This window comes from Trachemys scripta, chromosome 20 (genome assembly GCF_013100865.1).
Source record: "Trachemys scripta elegans isolate TJP31775 chromosome 20, CAS_Tse_1.0, whole genome shotgun sequence".
NCBI classification, from domain to species: domain Eukaryota; kingdom Metazoa; phylum Chordata; order Testudines; family Emydidae; genus Trachemys; species Trachemys scripta.
Genome location: NC_048317.1, coordinates 12035129 through 12053867, shown reverse-complemented (window position 1 = coordinate 12053867; position 18739 = coordinate 12035129). Strand labels below are relative to the sequence as shown.

General features: G+C 57.2%; 1 protein-coding gene across 2 annotated transcripts in view; it reads left to right on the top strand.

The window, feature by feature from the left end:
• The window catches only part of LOC117868390 (peptide methionine sulfoxide reductase MsrA-like), a 41897-nt gene that overhangs the window by 19231 nt on the left and 3927 nt on the right, over positions 1 to 18739 (top strand). For both annotated transcript variants that reach the window (XM_034754293.1, XM_034754294.1), the window contains exons 4-5: positions 7965 to 8069; positions 13181 to 13287. In XM_034754293.1, the coding sequence (XP_034610184.1) occupies positions 7965 to 8069; positions 13181 to 13287 (212 nt within the window). The remainder of the gene's footprint in view (positions 1 to 7964; positions 8070 to 13180; positions 13288 to 18739) is intronic.

Sequence of the window (18739 nt, the reverse complement as noted above, 5' to 3'; positions counted from 1 at the left end):
AACCAAATTTGTAATCCCGTTTAAAAAAAATATCCAGTTAGTTTGACAGGACCTATTTTCCATAAACCGACGTTGATTGGCATTAATTATATTACCCTTTTTTAATTGTGTTAATTGAGTCCCATATCAGCTGCTCCATTATGTGGCCCAGGATCAATGTCTGACTGACTGGCCTATAATTCCTGGGTCATCCCATTTAACCTTTTTAAATATTGGCACCACATCAGTTTTCTTCCAGTCTTCTGGAACTTCCCTAGTACTCCAAGACTTATTGATGATCCTACACGTGTCTATACAATGCCATCTGTCTCAGTGCTTTACACACTGTACAGTTACTGCTGAACTGCAGCTGCTTCTGGGGTAGAACATGGCTGCTGTTAACAGCGTGCAGCCACGGGATGGCTCAGGATAGGAAGTGTAAAGTGCTGGATTCAGTTGAAATTGCAGTGAGAATTTAGAGCGTTAGAATGGAATTGACCAGTTCAGTTTGGTTGGGACATAGTGGTTTATACCCTGTCGTAGGATTTTTAATAATCATGGCGTGAGTGGAAGGTGCATGTCGGGATTTCTGCTTTGTCTCCTCCAAAAGATGGCAGCACAGTGCCACCTAGTGTGAGGGCATAGACTCCGAAGGAGAGTGCCGTCTGATGAATTGCCAGCCCTGTTTCCTAGCACTTGGCTTTCCCTTGGAGATCTGCCATCCGTGTTCGGCTCGGCTCCAAGCCGAGAACTGATGGGCGAGGAGGTAGGCTCCAGAGTGGTAGAACTACAAGTGCAACATTTTAAGTGGTGGCGCCAGGCTGTCAGGGATGGCATGTAGGTGGCAGGAGAAGCAGCCATCCCTTCTGGGCTGCCAGCGCGAGAGTCTCCTCTGAGCCGGTGGATACTGTCTCGCTGACCTGCCAAACGCCCATTTCCCCAAGTGTGACTTCGGTTCAGTGAAGTCCAACGGGGCCAGTTTGTGGCTTTTCGCTCCCCTTCCCCAGAAGCTTATCCAACCCTAATGCGAAATGCGGCCTCTCAGGGCCCAGCTCTCTCATCGCTTTGGGACAGTGCTGGCCTTCATCTGCTGTGCAGAGGGGTAATAGCTTTGCTCGCCCTTAGTGTCCTGTCTTTTGAAGAGGCGGAGGGATACCTCTTGCGAGAGATGTGCCCTTTTAGGAAGCTCTCAAACGTTCAGCCGGGAGAGGAGGCCGTTGTCCTGTTCTAACACGGCCCTCTGGAAACAGGACCTGGGATGTGGTAAAGCAATAAACGAACATGAAGCCAGGTTGGCCCAGCTAAGCCAGTCATGCAGATCATGGGGGGGATGTTCAAGATGGTCTGATGGAGTGACTCAAATAGAAAGGCCTGGGACACAGGAGGTACTTGGGTCCGGAGCTACTGGGGCTTGCTCCGAAGTTTGGGGGTTGGGTCAGAGGATGCTTCCCATTGAAGCCTGAGCTGGGCTGTCTTGGGGAGAGGCGGCCACTCAAGCACCCCCAGCTTGTGTTAATAAGGCCTCGATTATCCGGTTGATGAGACCGTCAGCTGAGGGCTAATGTGAACCCCCTCTAACCACGGAGCCAGGCTCTCTCCGGGCCCAGTCCACGTGGGGCGGAGCCATAGGGGTGGGTCCGGCTGTGACGTTTCCTAAATCCCCAGGGTGATCAGATCCAGGGCCTGGCTCAAAGGAGCAGCACAACAGACATCCCCACCCCCAGGCTGAATCCCATGGTGCCTGCCACGTTCTGAGCCGTGGGCCCCCTTCCCCAACAGCACCTTCTGAAGCCCATCGAGCAGTCAGCGGTCACAGGCTGGACCGTGCGATTGAGAAGCCAAGTGTAGGACCTACATCCCAGGCTTGCGGCTGCTCCCTTTGAGATTAGCATGTCCCGTTGGTGACTGTGTGCCCCCAGTGTTTAAGTGAGTTGGAGGCTCGGGGAAATACCGTGGCTCTCTTGTTCTGAGGTCCAGAGATCACTGTGTACAATACCCTGGAAGCAGGTACCCGACGCTGGGCTTTTGAATGAGGCTGACTGGATGAAATCTAAACTCCTTGCACGGGGGGAAGGAGGGAGGAGGTGTTTTTCTGGTGGTCTCCTTTGCAAAATGACTGGAATCTGACCATTCAACTCCGTGACTGCTTTCCCCTCCCCTGAGCATCACCCACTCAGCAGCAGGGCTAGGAAGTTAATGCAACCCGCGTGCGACTTCTGGCTCTGCCATGACTCTCCATGTGACCTTTCTCCAGGCCTCAGTTTCCCCATCTGTCAAGTGGGAATGATACTGACCCAGTCTCTGATTTGCTTATGGCTTTCCCCAGCCGTAGGGTGCCTAGCCCCCTGTTATCCAGAACCTCCACTAGATTCTAGAGCCACTGTCCAGAGCAGCTGTTAGCATGAAATTGAGGGGGGGGTTGTTAACGAACAGCAAGAGGTGCTGCAGTGTGGTGTGCTAATGGATTAGCCTTCCTAATAAATCCCCCCTCCCCGCCCACTTCCCCTTCTCTCTCCAGCCCCGCCCCCTGAAACTCATCAGAAATCTGAACAGACGGTTTCATGTCTTATCTGCAAAAACATTCCGCACGCTGGTGCGGAGGATTACCTGTCTGCAAGAAATATTATCCACGTCTGTCGTCTCAGTTCTAGGTATTAACATAATGCAGTGGGGGAGGGAGCGTCTTATCCCCCCGCACGTAAGGAGCGACTGAAACGACTGCGCAAAGCGGAGGCGGTGTCCCTCCGGGTACAGGGGCACTGGCGGGAGTTTGGCGGGGCTGGGCAGGTCAGGTGAGCTGGTGTGAGGGCGTGGGTGAACGTGCAGGCTGCTACTGCTGCCAATCCAGCCCAGGTTGGTGACGGTCAGCAAATCTTTGTTGCCCAGTGCCCTTTGGTAGCAGGTGAAATGAGTTTGCTAGGTCTCCATCCAGTTCCTAGCGGGGTGAAGGCTGAGATCACAAAACGCACCACTGCAACGGGTGCTGTTGGCTCCCTGAACACCTTGTTGGCAGGTTGAAGGTTCAATAGGTTGAATGATCCAGGCAGGTGGTGCTGGGGCTTGGGGGACAGTGGGCTGGGGTGCTGCAAAGGACCTGTCCCTGCTCTGCCTGCTTTGTGGGGGAGAGAACCTCTGTCTGCAAGGCTGTCAATCCAGCACCTTTCCCCAGCCCCGCAACTCACCCGCTTGTTAATTTCAGCTGAGAGAATATTCCCTTTGGGAAAAGTCCCCCGTCGAAGTGAATAGAACATTAGAATTCTACACAACGGATTAAAAAAAGAAACAGCCTGTGGGAAAGATCTCATCTGCCATTAAACTCGGTCGGTTGTAGAGTAATTTCTGCAGCCTCCAAATGACTTCACCCCTGCTAAATCTGTTAGGACTTTCCCCATAAGGGCTTATGTAAGCCAGTGTCTCAGATCTTGTAAAATCTGGTGGGGGCGTTTATGCTCTGCCATCTCTACCCTAGCCCCGGTCTGTGCTGAGCTGGCCACGAGGAAATGGACCGTAGTTACCAGGCGGCTTCCAAGCTCAGGCTTCATCTGTACTGGTAGCCGGAGCTGGGGAAGTGGAAGACAAATCCCCTAGTTTGTTGCCCTTCTCTAGCACTTTCTAGCCAAAGATCTCCATGCCCCCCAGCTGCTAAAGGCAGTGAACTTGTGCAGCCGGCCCAGGCCAGATGCATTGTTTACCTGCTAACTGCGCTGCTGGGTGTTGGGACTCCCATCCAGGAAACCGCAGCCTCGCTCGGCCCACTTAGCCTGAGGGCCCGTTGTGCTGTCCCGGTCGGCAGAGAGAGCGGACGCTCCTGTGGGCGGATCGTGACCCTCTCCGGTAGGCGGTGGAGTGATGCGTAGCACTCCTGCCCATGGGGCATTTGCCGTACAGTAACCACCGCGCTCTGTGTCCCTCCCCCCCCCCCCATTTCTGCCCCGTCCCGGCAGCACCATCCTTGGAGCAGGGAGTAGAATCCGAATGTTGCCAATGAACGGGAACGTGGCTGGCTCTGCCGCTGGCCTGGAGCAGCGGAGCAGTGCAACAGGACGTCTCTCCTGCCCAGCCGGTGGGGATGCTGGGCCCTGGTCCAGGGAGAGATGAGGGAAGATTACTTGGGGGTGGGGGGGAGTGGGCAGGAGCCCAACCCACAGGGTCATCAGATAGCTGAGAAGCGTGGGTCAGGATGGTTGTCTTGGGTGGAGAGGTGTCCGCCCTGCCCCTGTAGGGAGAGCTAGTGGCTGATCCCAGAGAGGCAGAAATCTGGAGATTTCCTGAGGAAGGTACGGTCAGATGCAAGGTTCAGAATGATCTTTCTGGAGCAAAACAGCCCTTCTGGAGGGGAGGGAAGTATTGATGTTCTCTCTCCCCACCTACCCCCCCAACACCTCCCCGGCTTTGCAACACTTGGAAACCTCTGCTGCTCGGTGGCCTGTGGTGGGTCCCTAGCTCACCGGCATGGCTCTGCTGTGCATCTCTCCCTGGAGATGCTTTTCCTCTCGCCAGCTGGTTGGCTGAGGCTACCAGACGGCACTGGCCTCCCTCTGTACATCTCTGTGCTGGGCAAAAGCGACATCTCAGCGCAGCCTGACTCCCGGGCTTCCCCCTTCCTTCCAATGCAGCTTGAGCTGGGTCGGGGGCTCGGCCTTGTGAAGTGGGGCCGGGTGAAATGTACCTGCCAGGCAGCCTAGGGGCTGCATTGCTTTTAAAAGCCGTTTGCAGAGGTGAGGCCATTGCTTGGCACTAAGGACACGGCTGTGGCTTACCAGGCTACAGGAGTTTGATGGAGTGCTAGCATCCCTGGCCACTGCACCCTGGACCGGGCAAGTCATGCAGCTGGGAGGTACGGAACAAAAAGCCATAGTGAAGTGCAGGGCCCCTTGGAGTCAGGAGGCCTGGCTTCTGCTTCTGACTCTGCCACCGATTGGCCGAGTCGCTTTAGCGAAGTCACGCCACCTTTCTGCGCCTCAGTTTCCCCCTTTGCAGTGCGGGAGTACGAGTCAGTCAGCTTTGTGATGCCTGCTCAGATCCCAGGATGCAAAGAGCTATAAATGGTGGACGCTTCCGGCTGCTGGGTGGCGAAGGAAAGCGAGCGCAGTGGGAATGGGGAGATCCTGTTTATAAACAATTTGAGAGACGGCTGAGCGCTCCTTGTGGCTTTAACTGCCAATGCTAGCACCAGCCCGGCTGCGTCGGAAACACCGCAACATCTCTGCTGCTGCCTTAGCCGGGCTTTTCCCCCTCTGGTGTAGCAAAAGTGGGGAGTTGTTGCCTGGAGAGCAGAGCTATCGGCTTCAATCACCTCGGTAGATCACAGAACTGGTTGACGGCAGCCGTTGACGCCATCCGGCATAACCATACCGGGGGTTGGGCAGGGGCCGGAAGTTCCATTTCACAGAGATTTTGAGACTTTGGCTTAGTTCTGAATCTGAGCAAAAACTAGAAAAGTTGAAGAAAAAAATTGTTTGGACAAAATCAAAGCATTTTGTTTCCATTTTAAGGGGTTTAGTTTTGTATTGTGTATATTACACAACAAAATATGTGACCTTCTGGTTTATATTGTACTAGCCCCATTGTGCAAGGAGCTGTACAAACAGTTCCTGAAGCGCTTACAATCTGAATAGGCAAGACAGACAAAGGGCAGAAGGGGAATCAGTGGCGCGCACAGAGGTGATTTGCCAATGGTCAGTGGTGGAGAACCCAGGGCGTCTGAGTCCCAGTTCAGTGCCCCACCCTGTGACCAGCAGTTCTCAGCTGGGAGGTCTGCGGCCCCCTGGGGCTCCTGTGCAGGTTTCAGGGGATCACCAATCTAAATCAGAGAGCAGGGTTAGCATTAGACTCGCTCGGGCCCAGGACAGAAAGCTGAAGCCCAAGCCCTGCCACCCGGGGCTGAAGCCAAAGCCTGAGAATTGTGGGGTCCCCTGTGGCATGGGGGTCCTGGGCAACTGCCCTGCTTGCAACCCCCCAAGGCCGGCCTTGGCTTTTATATGCAGAAAACCAGCTGTTGTGGCCCCAGGCAGGTCATGGAGTTTTTCTAGCATGTTGGGGAGGCCTCAGAAAGACACAGGTTGAGACCCCCTGCTGGAGCCCCACGCTGCCTGCCCTTTAGATCTGGACCCTACGAACTGATCTAAAGCAGACTCTCTGTCTTATGGAGTCTGACACACACCTGGAGAGTGCTGCCTCCATGCCATCTGGGGCAGACTCGCTAGCCACAACAGAAGCGAGAAAGTGAAGTCCCTTTTCTGGGCGCAGCCGCCGGTCGGTTTCTCTGCTGCAGGGCGGTAGGGTTTGCACAGCCAGGGCTGTGCCCCTTGGTGGGGGCTTACACCGGATAATAGGTCCTAGCAGCCAGCGGCGGCTGCCCGTCCCCGCCCCGGCTGCTGGCACGGCTCGCTGGGCTGTTTGTGTAGCTTCCCTGGGCTCCCCACGCACCCCTTCCTTCCCCAATTTCTATGCTGGTCCCCACCCCCCTTGAGGTTGCTGATGCTAAAAAGACCAGTGTCATCTCCCAGCCCCTCAGGGAGCGGGAAGCATCCGTAGCAATAGCAATCTTTAACTATCCACACCCTTAACTACTGAGTGTCCCAAGCACAGTCCCCACCAAGGAGAGGGTGCAGTCTAGTGGTTAGAGGAGGAGAGACCAAGATTCAGGCCTCTTGGCAGGGCTGGGAAGGGAGCATGGCCCAGTGGTTGGAGGAGAGGAAGCTGGCTTCTGTTCCTGTCTGGGGGGGGAAGGGGGTGCTGTTGCTGGTAGAGCAGGGGGATTGGGAGTCAGGACTCCTGGGTTCCCGTCACTGCTCGGGAGGACAGTGTGGTTTAGAGGTTAGAGGAGGAGACTGGGTGTTGGGACACTGTGATCTGCGACGATTCTGGCTCTGCCACTGACTTGGGGTGCGACCTTGGGCGAGTCACTCCCCTGCTCGGTGCCTCAGTTTCTCTGTCTGTGAAATGGGACAGATGCCTACCTGCCTCGGGTGCTGGAAGGTAGGCCCCATGCCTGTGATGAAAGGTGCTATAGAAGGGCGAAATGGACTCATGGAATGGCTGCTGTGATCTAGCCGGTGGTGGTGCCATTAACTGGGGGGTTGGGGGGAAGGGTTTCTCTCACAGCAGCCATCCAGCGATTCCATTTCACCCTTCTAGAGCTGTTGTCTGCAGATTTGAGGGTGTGTCCCCTCCCACACACCGTACCGCCATCCTAACATCTCTGGCCCTGCGCTCCCCTCCCTTTGGCCCTGTCTTGTGATTGCTGGGCGCCAGGGCCTGACAGTCCAGTGAGGTGCAGTCTCTCACCCATGCAGCTCCCTCTGGCCCCCCTGCCATTCCAGGCCTGTCCCTCCCCTGCCCCCCCCCCCCCCCCCGGGCCACCTTCTGCTCCAGCATTAGCCCCCTCCTGAGCAGTGAGCATGGATGACACCACATCACGTGATGGGCTCTAGGCATAGAATTGACGGACTTCTTCTCACCTGAGCCAGAATTGGCGTGGGGTGTGAAAGGCACAGCTCACCGCCGCCGAGCAGCGTCCCCTCTCGAGCAAGGGGCGCTTGAGCGCTGGGTAGGAGCTGAAGCCAGACGAAGACGGACCGGAAAGAAGGCGCACGTGTCCAGCCGTGAGGGCAATTGACCATTGGTTTCCCGAGGGCTGTGGTGGATTTGGATTCTCCGTCACTGGCCATTTTAGAATCAAGGTGGGATGTTTGTCTAAAAGATCTGCTCGGGGGATTATTTTAGGGGCGCTCTCTGGCATGCGTTGTATGGGAGCTCTGACTAGTTGATCCCAGTGGTCCCCTGTTGGCCATGGAGCCTGTGAATCGTGGTTCAAATTGCTTTAAAACACAAAGCTTGGAGGACCACAACACAGGCCGTCGCTCAGCATCTCGGGCTAATTTATCACGGGCGAGCGTCCTCCTGCAGACGGATTCCTGTGGCCGGGGGCAGAGCCACTGCTGAGAAGAGGGGGCTGTTTAACCTCTCTCCTCTCCCCCCAGGTCTGACCGGACACGCGGAAGTGGTCAGGGTTGTGTACGACCCACAGAAGACCAGCTACGAGGCCCTCCTCAAAGCCTTCTGGGAGAACCATGACCCCACCCAAGGTAAGGCTAGGGGACTCTGTGTCCGTAGGGTCAGCAAGTGGTGCCAGAGGCAGACGCTGTAACCACCTGTGTAGACTCGGGTTTTTGGCTGCAGCTCCTTTTCCCCCCCCCCCCCCTCAGCAGAGATGGAACCTGAGCCATCTTCATCCCCCATACCACCGGCCTGGATCTCTGCAGTGCTCTTGGGGCTTCGATCCTGCCCCTAGGGGGCGACAGGAGCTTAAACCCATGTGACTCTTGTCCGCATTGGGTGGTTGGGGATGAGAGAGATGTTCTCTGCTCACGGTGGGTGTTGCCTGCTTCCATGGGCAGGGAAGACAGAGATGTGTGTAATCACAATCAGGGCAGCCCGACACCAGGCCTGGCCAGTGACGTGCTGCCTGGAGAACTAGCCCCGTTGTGCCAGGTGCTGCGCACACACCTAGTGAGAGAGTATCTTTATCCCCGTTTTGCAGATAGGGGAAACTGAGGCGCAGAAGGATTCAATGCCTTGCCCAAGATCTCATACGGGGAGTCTGGGTTAGGGCTGGGGATTGAACCCAGATCTCCTAAGTCCTAGTCCAGTATCTTACCCACAAGCCCTGACTCTCCATCCATGGGCTGCATTGGAAGGGAAGGACCCTCTGGGACCCACAGCCATTGCTTGGGGCGGGGTGGGTCTGTCTGTGGGCCCCCAGGCAAAGCTGGGTGGTTCCCTCCCGCTTTGAGATCCAGCGCTACTTAAGCCAGAAGGGATCATCACGACCATCTAATCTGACCGCTAGAAGTCACCGTGTCTTGGGGGGGCCGGGGGCACACACTGAGGAGGGATGCCGCATGGACCAGGTGCTGCTATTAATCCCTCTTCTGACCAGGCCTTCCACATCTTTCTATTGTAAATCACGTGGTCTCATTCCACTGTCCACAGCAGTTCCAGCTCCACCCCCCACCCACCCCCAAGGGTTCTCTGTCTCTTTAAATGTCTCCAGCCCCAGGATCGCTCTGCGGCACTGATGGGGATGCTACAGCTGACAAGGGGCCTCTGGAAGCCGGCGGGGGGAGGGGCTCAGCTGCGCAGAGGTGGGGGTATTAAATAAAGAGGAGGCAGGGAGGAAGGACTGTTTGAAACCCCCCTCACGTCGGCGGCGGGGAGGGAAGGGGGAGAGGCCAGGCTGGGGCCCTGTTGTACCGAAGCGTAATTTTAATGAGGAGATTAGCAGTCTCTGCGTGTCGCTGGCCGGCTTCTAATTGCGTGTTTGTGTTTTAACGGGCAACGTGTGCCCGTGCCGCGGACGGGCAGTAGTGGGGAGGGGGCGCGGCCGGTGCCACCTACAGGCCCCGAGGGAGGCCGGTGGTTTGTGTTCTGAGAGGGCCCGGTCCAGAGCTTGCAATCGACAGGAGAAAGGGTGGGAGAAATGGAGGCCATAGGGGGTATGGGACTTGCCCACAGTTTTACCCCGCACAAGACCCTCTAACTCCTGAAGTAAATGGCCCAGGCTTGGCTCTGCCACCTTGGTAGCAAGCTGGCTCCTGACCAGGGCTGGCTCCAGGCACCAGCGCAGCAAGCAGATGCTTGGGGCGGCCAAGGGAAAGGGGCGGCACGTCCGGCTCTTCAGCGGCAATTCGGCGGCGGGTCTCTCGGTCCCTCTTGGAGGGAAGGAGCCGCCGCCGAAGAATAAAGCGGCAGTGGTCGAGCCTTTTTTTCCTCTTTTTGCCATTTGGGGCGGCAAAAATGCTGGCGCCAGCCCTGCTCTTGACCATAGGCCCCCCCGGCCCACCGAACTCTTAACAGGCCTGGCTCAGAGGGCAGTCCTGTGCCCTCTCGTGCCTTCCCCCCCCCCCGTCTGGGAGCCTCCTGGGGCTGAGGCCATGGGGGGGGGGTCGCTTTCCCCCCATCGAGCCAGCTCCGTGCTGAGCCGTCCCCACTGGGCGCCGAAGTTACCCACACAGGTCCCCGCGTTCCCCCAGAGTTGGGAGGCGCCGAGCAGTTGCTCCCATGGGGTCCCCAGGTCTGGGTCCTGCTGTAGGGCAAGCGTGGGGCCTCTGGCCCCAAACAGCTTCTTTGGCCTCTGCACTCTCTTTGCCTGGCTCCTTGGCTAGCTCAGGGTATTCCCATATGGTTTTGTATGGCCACCCCTTCCTGCTGGCTGCAGGCCCAGTGCCCTCTGTACGGACTGCTGCCCTTGGAATAGCGCCTCGCAGCTCAGCACGTGTCCCCTGTATTCAGCCACTCACTCTGTGGAGTTGGGCCCTGAAGCCGTTGGGGTGGAGTGGGAGAGGAGATTGGGGCCGGTAACCCTCTGAAGGAACACTCAGACCCCGGGCTGGATTTACAAGCCCTTGGACAAGATGCACTTGGCCTCAAAGGGCCGCAGGGGAAGGGGTGTGAATGGTCACACGTCTAGCCTGAAGGTAGGGTGACCAGACAGCAAGTGTGAAAAATTGGGATGGGGGTGGGGGGCAATAGGCGCCTATATAAGACAAAGCCCCAAATATCGTGACTGTCCCTATAAAATCAGGACATCTGGTCACCCCAAGCCTGATGCAGCCCCTCCTGGCCGATGTCCCCGCTCGCTATAGCATTGCTTATCCGCGGCACTAAGTGCACATCCCTCAGTTTCACAGATGGGGAAACCAAGGCACAAAGGGGTGCAGTTTCTTGCCCAAGGACATGCATGGTAGAGCTGGGAATTGTGCCATCCCAATGCTTGGACTCTCCCAGCACCAGCAGCTCTGAGGTGCTCCCTGGGCCATCACCCCTGGCTCTCGCCTCTGCTGCCCCTTGCCTGCAGCCTCTGCGGGGAGCGCCCGCCGTGGGACCAAAGTCCTCCCAGAAGGAGAGAGGCGAAGAGGGATGAGTAGCCCTGGGCAGGCTCCTCCTAAACACCCCCTTTCCATGTCCTGTGGGGACCAATTGGATCTTTATTCCCCCCCCCACACACACACACACACACACACCCCACCCCACCCCCAGATGAACTGGACTTTCCTTGTTTAACCAGATCACCCCTAGCCATGCTGTGGAGACAGGATATTGACACGCCAGCACTGGGAGAGTTTAATACCCATCCGTGGCTCCGAACGTCCTTCTCTTAGCGTGTGATGCCAGGAGCCTTCCAGCTACCACCAGCCTGACCCTCCTGCTCACCCCCTGCTCTGACTCCCTTCTCCGTGCAACTCTCATCTCTCTCTGGGGCAGCTGGACTAGCGGGGGCGGGGAACAGCTCCACTGTCTGATCTCCCTCCACCCTGTGCTGCCTGGTAACAGAGCCTGAGCATGGCATGATGCTGCCTTCCCTAGGCCCCTCCTGGCAGCTTGAGGGCCCCTACGGCCAGTCCAGCCCCTCCTCCCTAGAGCATCTGGCTGAGAGGATGCCCATGGGGCCTCCAATCCCTCCTCTGCCCCAATAACTCCTAGCCCCCCTCCAGTGCGGCCCGTTACTGCACCCAGCGCCATTCCCAGTGAGTGGCAAACCTGAACACCGTAATTTATGCAGATTAATAACCGGCAGCAGCCACTGGGCTGACAAGGAGCTCAGAGGGTGCCTTAGATTTGTGTACAGCTGTGATTAACAGCCCATCCTGTGATGGGAATAGTAATTGGAGTGGCTGTGGGAGGGGGGGTTGTGGTCAGCCATGCCACTGATTTGACTTCCTGGCCCGGGCTGAGTTCTCCCTTTTGGAGTTCCTGGTCACTAGAAAGATTGGGTGGAGGCCGCATTGAGTCCAGTGGAGCTCTGCCGGTTCCCGCTGGCTGGGCGTCTGGCCCCACCGACTCCGGGGGAGCTCTGCCGGTTCCCGCCGGCTGGGCGTCTGGCCCCACCGACTCCGGGGGAGCTCAGCCAGTTCCCTGGGATAATGCTATTTCCCCTCTTCTGAAGTGGGTTATGGCAGGATTCTCTGAGCACCTGGGGCCCCTCCCAATACTGGAGGTGGGGGGCAGCGGAGCTGATGGCTGATACTCTGCTGGGACCTGGGAGGAAGAAGAGGATGAGGAGGGCTGAGACGGAGAATCCATCTCAGGGTGAGAGAGGCTAGGGGCTGGATTGGGAGGAAAAGCTCCTGGTGGCCCTGGGTCCTGTTTAGCCTGACTCTGTCCCCCTTTCGCTAGCACTGTGAGGGGTGCAGCCCATTCGGGGCGGGGGGTGAGGGAAAGGGAGGTTCAGAGCATGGTAAGACTGGCTTGTGTGTCTCCTCCCCCTGCAAAGAGGCAGGGCCTAGTGGGACTGAGAGCCGGGAACTCCCTGCTTCCAATCCTGCCTCATCTATCGACACCTTCAGGGAAGCTGCTTCCCCTCCCTGTGCCTCAGTCTCCCCCAGCTCACAGGGACCCTGCTGACCTACCCAGTGGTCAGTTAAGCACTCAAACGGTGCCCCGTCCACCTGTCCATTCGGTCTCCTGATTGGCTCTTCAGTTGATGAGATGGGACAAGCTATGAGGGTAGACCAATGGCTGGTCTATTTGGCCATGTCCTTCAGGTTAAGGATGCAGGGGGGACTCTGCCCATATCCCTTTTCTGTGGATAGGAGGCAGCTGGCAGGGGGTGCCAGTTTAGCACCACTCAACAGTGCTCTAGTCACTTACGCTAACCTCTGCTGCTGCATCTCTGGAGGAGCGTTCACGCAAGGCGCAGTGGTTAAGGTACTGGACTGGGACTCAGGGGATCGGGGTTTAATTCCTAGCTCTGGCACAGATTTCCCTTGGGCAAGTCAAATCTCTTTGGACCTCAGCTGCCCATCTGTAAATTGGGGATAATCCTTCTTTTGTCTTGTCTAGTTGCAAGCTCTTTGGGGCAAGGACTGTCTCGTTAAGTGTCTGTACAGCGCCTAGCGTAGCTGGGTCCCTGATCTCGGTGCTGTCGTAATAATGGACGCGCCTATCGACGACTGAGACAGTGTCATGGTTTGTTTGAATGGTGGAGCAGAAGGCTGCTATTGAAAACCAGCAGCCCGCCCTGAGTCAAAGGAATCAGACAGGTTGTGCCAGCAGGGATGGGGTTAGCCCTTGAGTTCAGTGTGAATGCTCTTTTTGGGGGGTTAAGGTTAAACTTAGGCGCCTCTCTTTGGCGATCCTGGTGTGCCTTCTCACGGGGCACCCTCTGTCCCCTAACGTGCGGCTGGCTGTCTTTCAGGCATGCAGCAAGAGGAGGATGTGGGCACACAGTATCGTTCGGTCATCCACACGTTCGGAGCCCAGCAGAGTGATGCTGCCCTGAAGTCGAAGGCGATATATCAACAGGCAGGTTTGGAGCAGGGGCTGTTCCTCTGGGATGGGGCGGGGCGAACCAGGCTGCTTAGCGTCTCTTACGCGTTCTCTCGTCCCGCGATGAGCGACGGCTGGGAGCTGCTCTCAGCATTCCACTCACCTGCAGGTGTAAGGGGATGCTCTTCTCACAGACTTACTGTCCCCAAAGATCTCCAGCTCTCAGTAAGGCAGGGGGCCTGTGTAGGAAATCAGTGGGGGGGGGTTTCCATCCAAACTCTGACCTTGATCCCAAACTCTGCTCAGCATCCCAGAGTATCCAGGTGTTTCCGCTAAAATGGGCGGTGAAATAGTGAACCATGTTGCCATGTATATCACCATCAGTAGGCTCCAGAGTTAACACAATGTGACTAGGGAGCTGTTCGTATCTCTCAGCGGCTGTTTCAGACTGCTTGCCAAAGGGCTGGAAAAGCTTTGTTTGCAGCTGTCAGGCCTAGAAATATCACTTGTTAAAGCCCTGGGAGCGCCCGCTCTGCAGAACCCGGCTGGAGTGGCGTTGCTGTAGTGTGCTGGCTGTATCGACCGTCTGCGCTGGGTCTGGGGCCGCTGCTGTAGTGCCGAAGGAGGCTTCTCGAGCCAGGGCTGCTTTGGACCTTGCTCTGTGGGTGCAACGAATGCCGGGAGTCTCCCTTGGTGGGGGGATGGGGGAGCTGTTCCCCTTGCTTCTGCTGTGTCGGTGCATTCCCAGCTGCTCCCCCTCCCTGCTGTGGGTAGGCTGTGCCCTCTGAGCTGTGTCCTGTGGTGGGGAGGGACGGGAGGCAAGGCCTAGTTAGTTAATTACCCCGGCAAGGCCCTTCCTGCTTTTCTGATGAGGAAGGGGGCTGGGGGAAAAACCAGTTTCCTTGGCAACCTGCCGCCACGGCAACTGGCAGCTGGGGCTGGGAGGGGGCCATGGTCATTGACTGAGACAGGTGCAGCATCCCCTGAAAATGATTCACTGCCTTAAGCGGTTTGCCCCCAGCCGCCGTTGCTGGGACAATTAAAGGCGACCTGTTTAAATCCTCACGTGCCGGGCAGACGCGGCGCGTGCGTGTGGGGAGAGCACGATGGGTTGCGGGCAAGGCTGGTGGAGTGAGTCTCTAGTGGGCTGCACAGCCGTGGGCTAGTCAGTTGCAAGATCAAGGGGCTGTGTTTGCAACAGCGGCCCCTGCGATCTCTGCTGGGCGCTGAGCTGTGCCGCAGACTCTTGTGGGTTGAGCAGATCCTGCGGCGGCAGGGCACCTGGCCGGGAGCCAGGGGAGCCAAGTTCTAGACCTGGATGTGCCATGGACCTCCTGTGGGATTGTGGGCCAGGACTTGTCTGAACTAGCATTTTAGCCACGGGCACAAACTTACAGGCACAAACTTGCAGCTCTCCTCGGACTGATGCTGGGGCAAGCCACGCTGGTACAGATAGTGCTGCATCTATGAGAATCCTAGGGGCCTACACTGGTGTAGCTACGCGGGGGCCTAAATCTAAGCATAGACAAGGCTGAAATCACTGCTTCTTGGTGCCTCAGTTTCTAACGGGGGGGGGTGATCCCTACCCACTCATTAAAGTGGGTCGGGCTCCACTGATGGAAAGAGCAAAACGAGGGATTTTACCCCCTCTCCAGACAGTGAGCCTTAGCACTGCTCTACCACGTTACATCTCCCCGGGGCGGGCTCATCCGTCCAAGCAAAGGTGATCTGGGGTTTCCCATTCACACGCAGCAGTACGGGTGACAAAAAAACGAGCTGTTCCCATCTCCCTGCCCCTCTGGGAGTGAGTGCGCACCGCATGCCTCCCCCCCCCCGTCAGCCGTCTGACTGCTTCATCCAGGTCAGGACGTGGGCTGACTCCGGCGGGTGTTAGCAGCCCCCCGTCCCCTGTTCTATTGTACAGCCGAGTCCTGGCTCTTCTCTAGAACAGGGACACGCCGGGGAATCGCCTAGGAGAATTGTCCGTCGGTCCCTTAGTGGTTAAGCCACATAGACACCTGCCATAAAATAGATCCATGTAGGACCTGATTCTCAGAGGTGCAGAGCGCCAGGAACTCAGGGGGCTGCTCGGCGGAGCATCAGCGCTCATGAAAATCCAACCCATGCAGTTATGGCCTTCCTGAGTGGTGATGGGCTGAATTCTGCTGTTTCCACGGTGACGGCGGGCCCGGCTCTGAGCCGCCGCGCTGGCACGGATCCAGCGTCCCTCCATCTCCAGGGGGTTACGGTGGATTTCCAGAAGCGTGACGGAGATCAGAATCCAGCCACGTCTCGGGGATCCCCGGTGACATGTAACGAGGCTCTGTGCCAACAGTTCTGCTTCCCGCAGCCTATTAGCCATGCAAAGATATTCCCCGGCAGGGGGGGAAATATTCCATCGCCCCATTCCCGAGGCTCGGCCTGGGCCTGGACTCAGTGACAGCAACAACTTTGCATTTATTAATGGGACTAAGGGAGCTGAGCAGTGTGGTTGGCAGGTGCCTCCTGGGATTCTGGCTCCATCGCTCTCTCCTCGCCCAGATTCCACCTTCAGTGTGAGGAGAAGAGCACCCAGCGTAGCACTGGCCGTCTCTCCCGGGACAGCCCTGGGGCATCTTCCTCAGCTGCCGTGGTGACAGGCGTGCTGCCGATGGCCTTCCCCGCTCCTGGGTTCTGTTCGTGGCTCTGTGACCTGGGGCAAGTCACAGCCCCGCTCCGTGCCTCAGTTTCCCCAGCTGTAAAATGGGGGTAATGCCCCTGACCACCTCTGTCATTCTCTCAGCTCTGTGGATGAAAAGCGCTAGATAAGAGCTTACCTGGCCTCTTAGCCGGCCACTAAACTCAGCCTCCCTCCCTGTCCTGCATTTCTTCCGCAAAAAATCCCCAAAGCCCCCACCTAGGCAGAGAAGAGCTGGGGCCTGACCTGATCCAGGCAGGAAAGGGACACGGATCCCATGGCCATATGCTGCTCTAGAGGCCAGGGCTGAGGCATGAGGCTGAGGGACCTTGCCCCTGTTCCGGCGCTAGAGGCTGTGGCTCTCCAGGGCCCGCATCTCATCTCTGCGTGGGCTGCCACCAGCAGGGGGTTCGAATCCCCCTCCCTTCATTTGCAGTGGCCTGTAGCTTGGGGCTGCTGCTTGCTGGGTTGCCACCACGGCTCCTCCCCCAACTTCAGGCCCTGCTGGGTTCCAGTTAATTAACTGGGCCTCCTTATCGGCTCCCACACCCGGCGTCCCCCCTCCTGCATGTGAATTAACTCTGCCCGCCGATAAGCTGCCTTGTTCTGGGCCCCGGAGAAATGCAAGTCTCCCCCCTCTCCCCCCATCCCCTGGAAAGTCTCCAGTGCCACCGACTCCTTTAATGCAATTAACGATGCGCCCCACATCAAAGAGCTGGCTGACTGGCGAGCGTTGATGGGAGCCACGAGGGGCTTTCCCCCAACTGGAGACAAACCCCTCCTCTTCTCCAGTATCCTCCTCCTAGTAGATACCTGCGCCCTGACATAAACCCCCCTTCTCAGCACCTCCGCCCATCACGGCTTGGCTCAGCGGGTGATTGACAGCGGCCCTGGCAAGCGGCGTTCCTCCTTTTCTTGGAGCAGCCAGTTCAGCCCTTTCAGAGGTAGCTGTGTCCAGGGGCTAGAACTCGGGGCTGGGCGGCTGGAGATCTGGGTTCTATTCTGTCTCTGCCATAAACTGACTCCGGGGCATCTCTGCCTCCGTTTCCCCTCATCTGCCAAATGGGGATAATGGCCTTTGCAAATAGCCGATAGGAATGGGTGCCCTATTGTACCAGGTCCTGTATGGACATAGTTCGGTCCGGAACCTGCCCCAGAGGGCTTGCACTCTGAGAATATGTCTACATGCGCAGTAAGCCCGAGCGGGCGTGGAGGGGCCTGGCTGAAGTGTCCACACTGCATTGGAAACCTGGGTTTACAAGGGCTGACCCTGGTGCTCTCGGTCGTGCTAACAGGTCCGTGCTGCGCAGACCTCGTGACTCAGGTCTGCGGCTTGCCCTGTGTCCACATTGCAAAATGACAGGGCTTAGGCCGGAGTCAAGAGTGGGATTTGGGCTCTGATCCACCCCCTAGCAGGGTCCTACAACCTGGGTCCTGAGTGCTTGCTGATCCAAGTCAGACACAGCTGTGTGTGGCTGGAAGTGGGGCTTGGGCTCAAACTGGGTAGACGTATCCTGTGGAGACAAGCAACATAGGAAAGTTCAGGGGGAGCAGAGCTGCACCTAGAAGTATCCATGCTCTATAAGAGGATTTTCACAGTAAACACTAACAGAGGTCCTCAGGTTACACTCCTGGCCCCTCCCGCCTTCTGCTGCTTTGATTTGACTAATTCTCTTCCGATTTTGGTATGTTTTCGCTGCAGCAGAACAGACTCCCCAGCCCTCTGGCAGGAAGGCAGTGTGATCTAGTGGGTAGAGCAGCTAAGACTTCTGAGCACTAGCCAGGGAGTTTGACCAAAGCACAGATGCTGAGAATTGGGACTCCTGGGTCCTATTCCTGGCTCTGTCGCTGCCTGACCTTGGGCAAGTCAGTTTCCCGCTCTGTAAAATGAAACTAACAATCCTTAGCTCCAACCCAGGGATGGCTCGGAGGCTGCCCTCATGTGGGCTAGAGAGAGAGAGAGAGAGAGAGAGAGAGAGAGTGCTCGGGAGACCTGTTAGTAAAGGCCTTTGAAGTCCTTGGATGAAGGGGGTGATCAAGGACCAAGTCATTCAGCATAAAGAGCTGCACAGCTGGGACTGGTGGCGCTTGTGGGGTTACTGGCTCCATGGAAGCCAGCTGGAATACTGGAGATCTAATATGGAAACACTCCCCTATGGATGTAGGACACGCTTCTCACTTAAGGGAAGAATGGTGGTTCTCAAGATTTTTTTCCCCTTCACCCCTTGCCCCACATAAGCCTTTGTTGGAGAACTGAGCTCTGCCCAGTAAGTGTGGGGGCACTCGGGTTCTTAGTGCCGGGCTTGAACCAAAGACCTCAGGATCTAAAAACATGAGTCGTTCCTGCCTTCGCTAGGGGCTAGGCCCCTTGGGTCAGAAGAGCAGCTGCAGTAGGAGACTCATAAACATCTTAGGTGGGCCAGCCACTAGAGGGAGACCGAGCCCAACATTCGTGTACGGTGGATTACTAGAGACTGATAAGTGAAATACCCACTCACCCACCATCACGCGGGGGGCGGGGGCAGAAATTGCTAAGGATAGCGAGAGTCCAGTCACAGCCTTGGGAGCCCCTGCCCATGGTCACCGAAGGGCAGGCGCTGGAGGAGAAGCCGGATCCCCAGGTAGTGATGTGGAGGGGCAGCTCTGAAGTGCGCATTCACCCCTGCAGTCGCGGTAAGGGACCTGCCTCCGTGCGTCTGTCTAACTCTGAGGCCAGACCCCTGTCCTGGCCCTCTCCCAGAGAGCCCAATGCACAGAGTCGCACCTGTGGCTTAGCCAGCGGACCGTGTTGAGGGCTAGGATTTCAGGGGG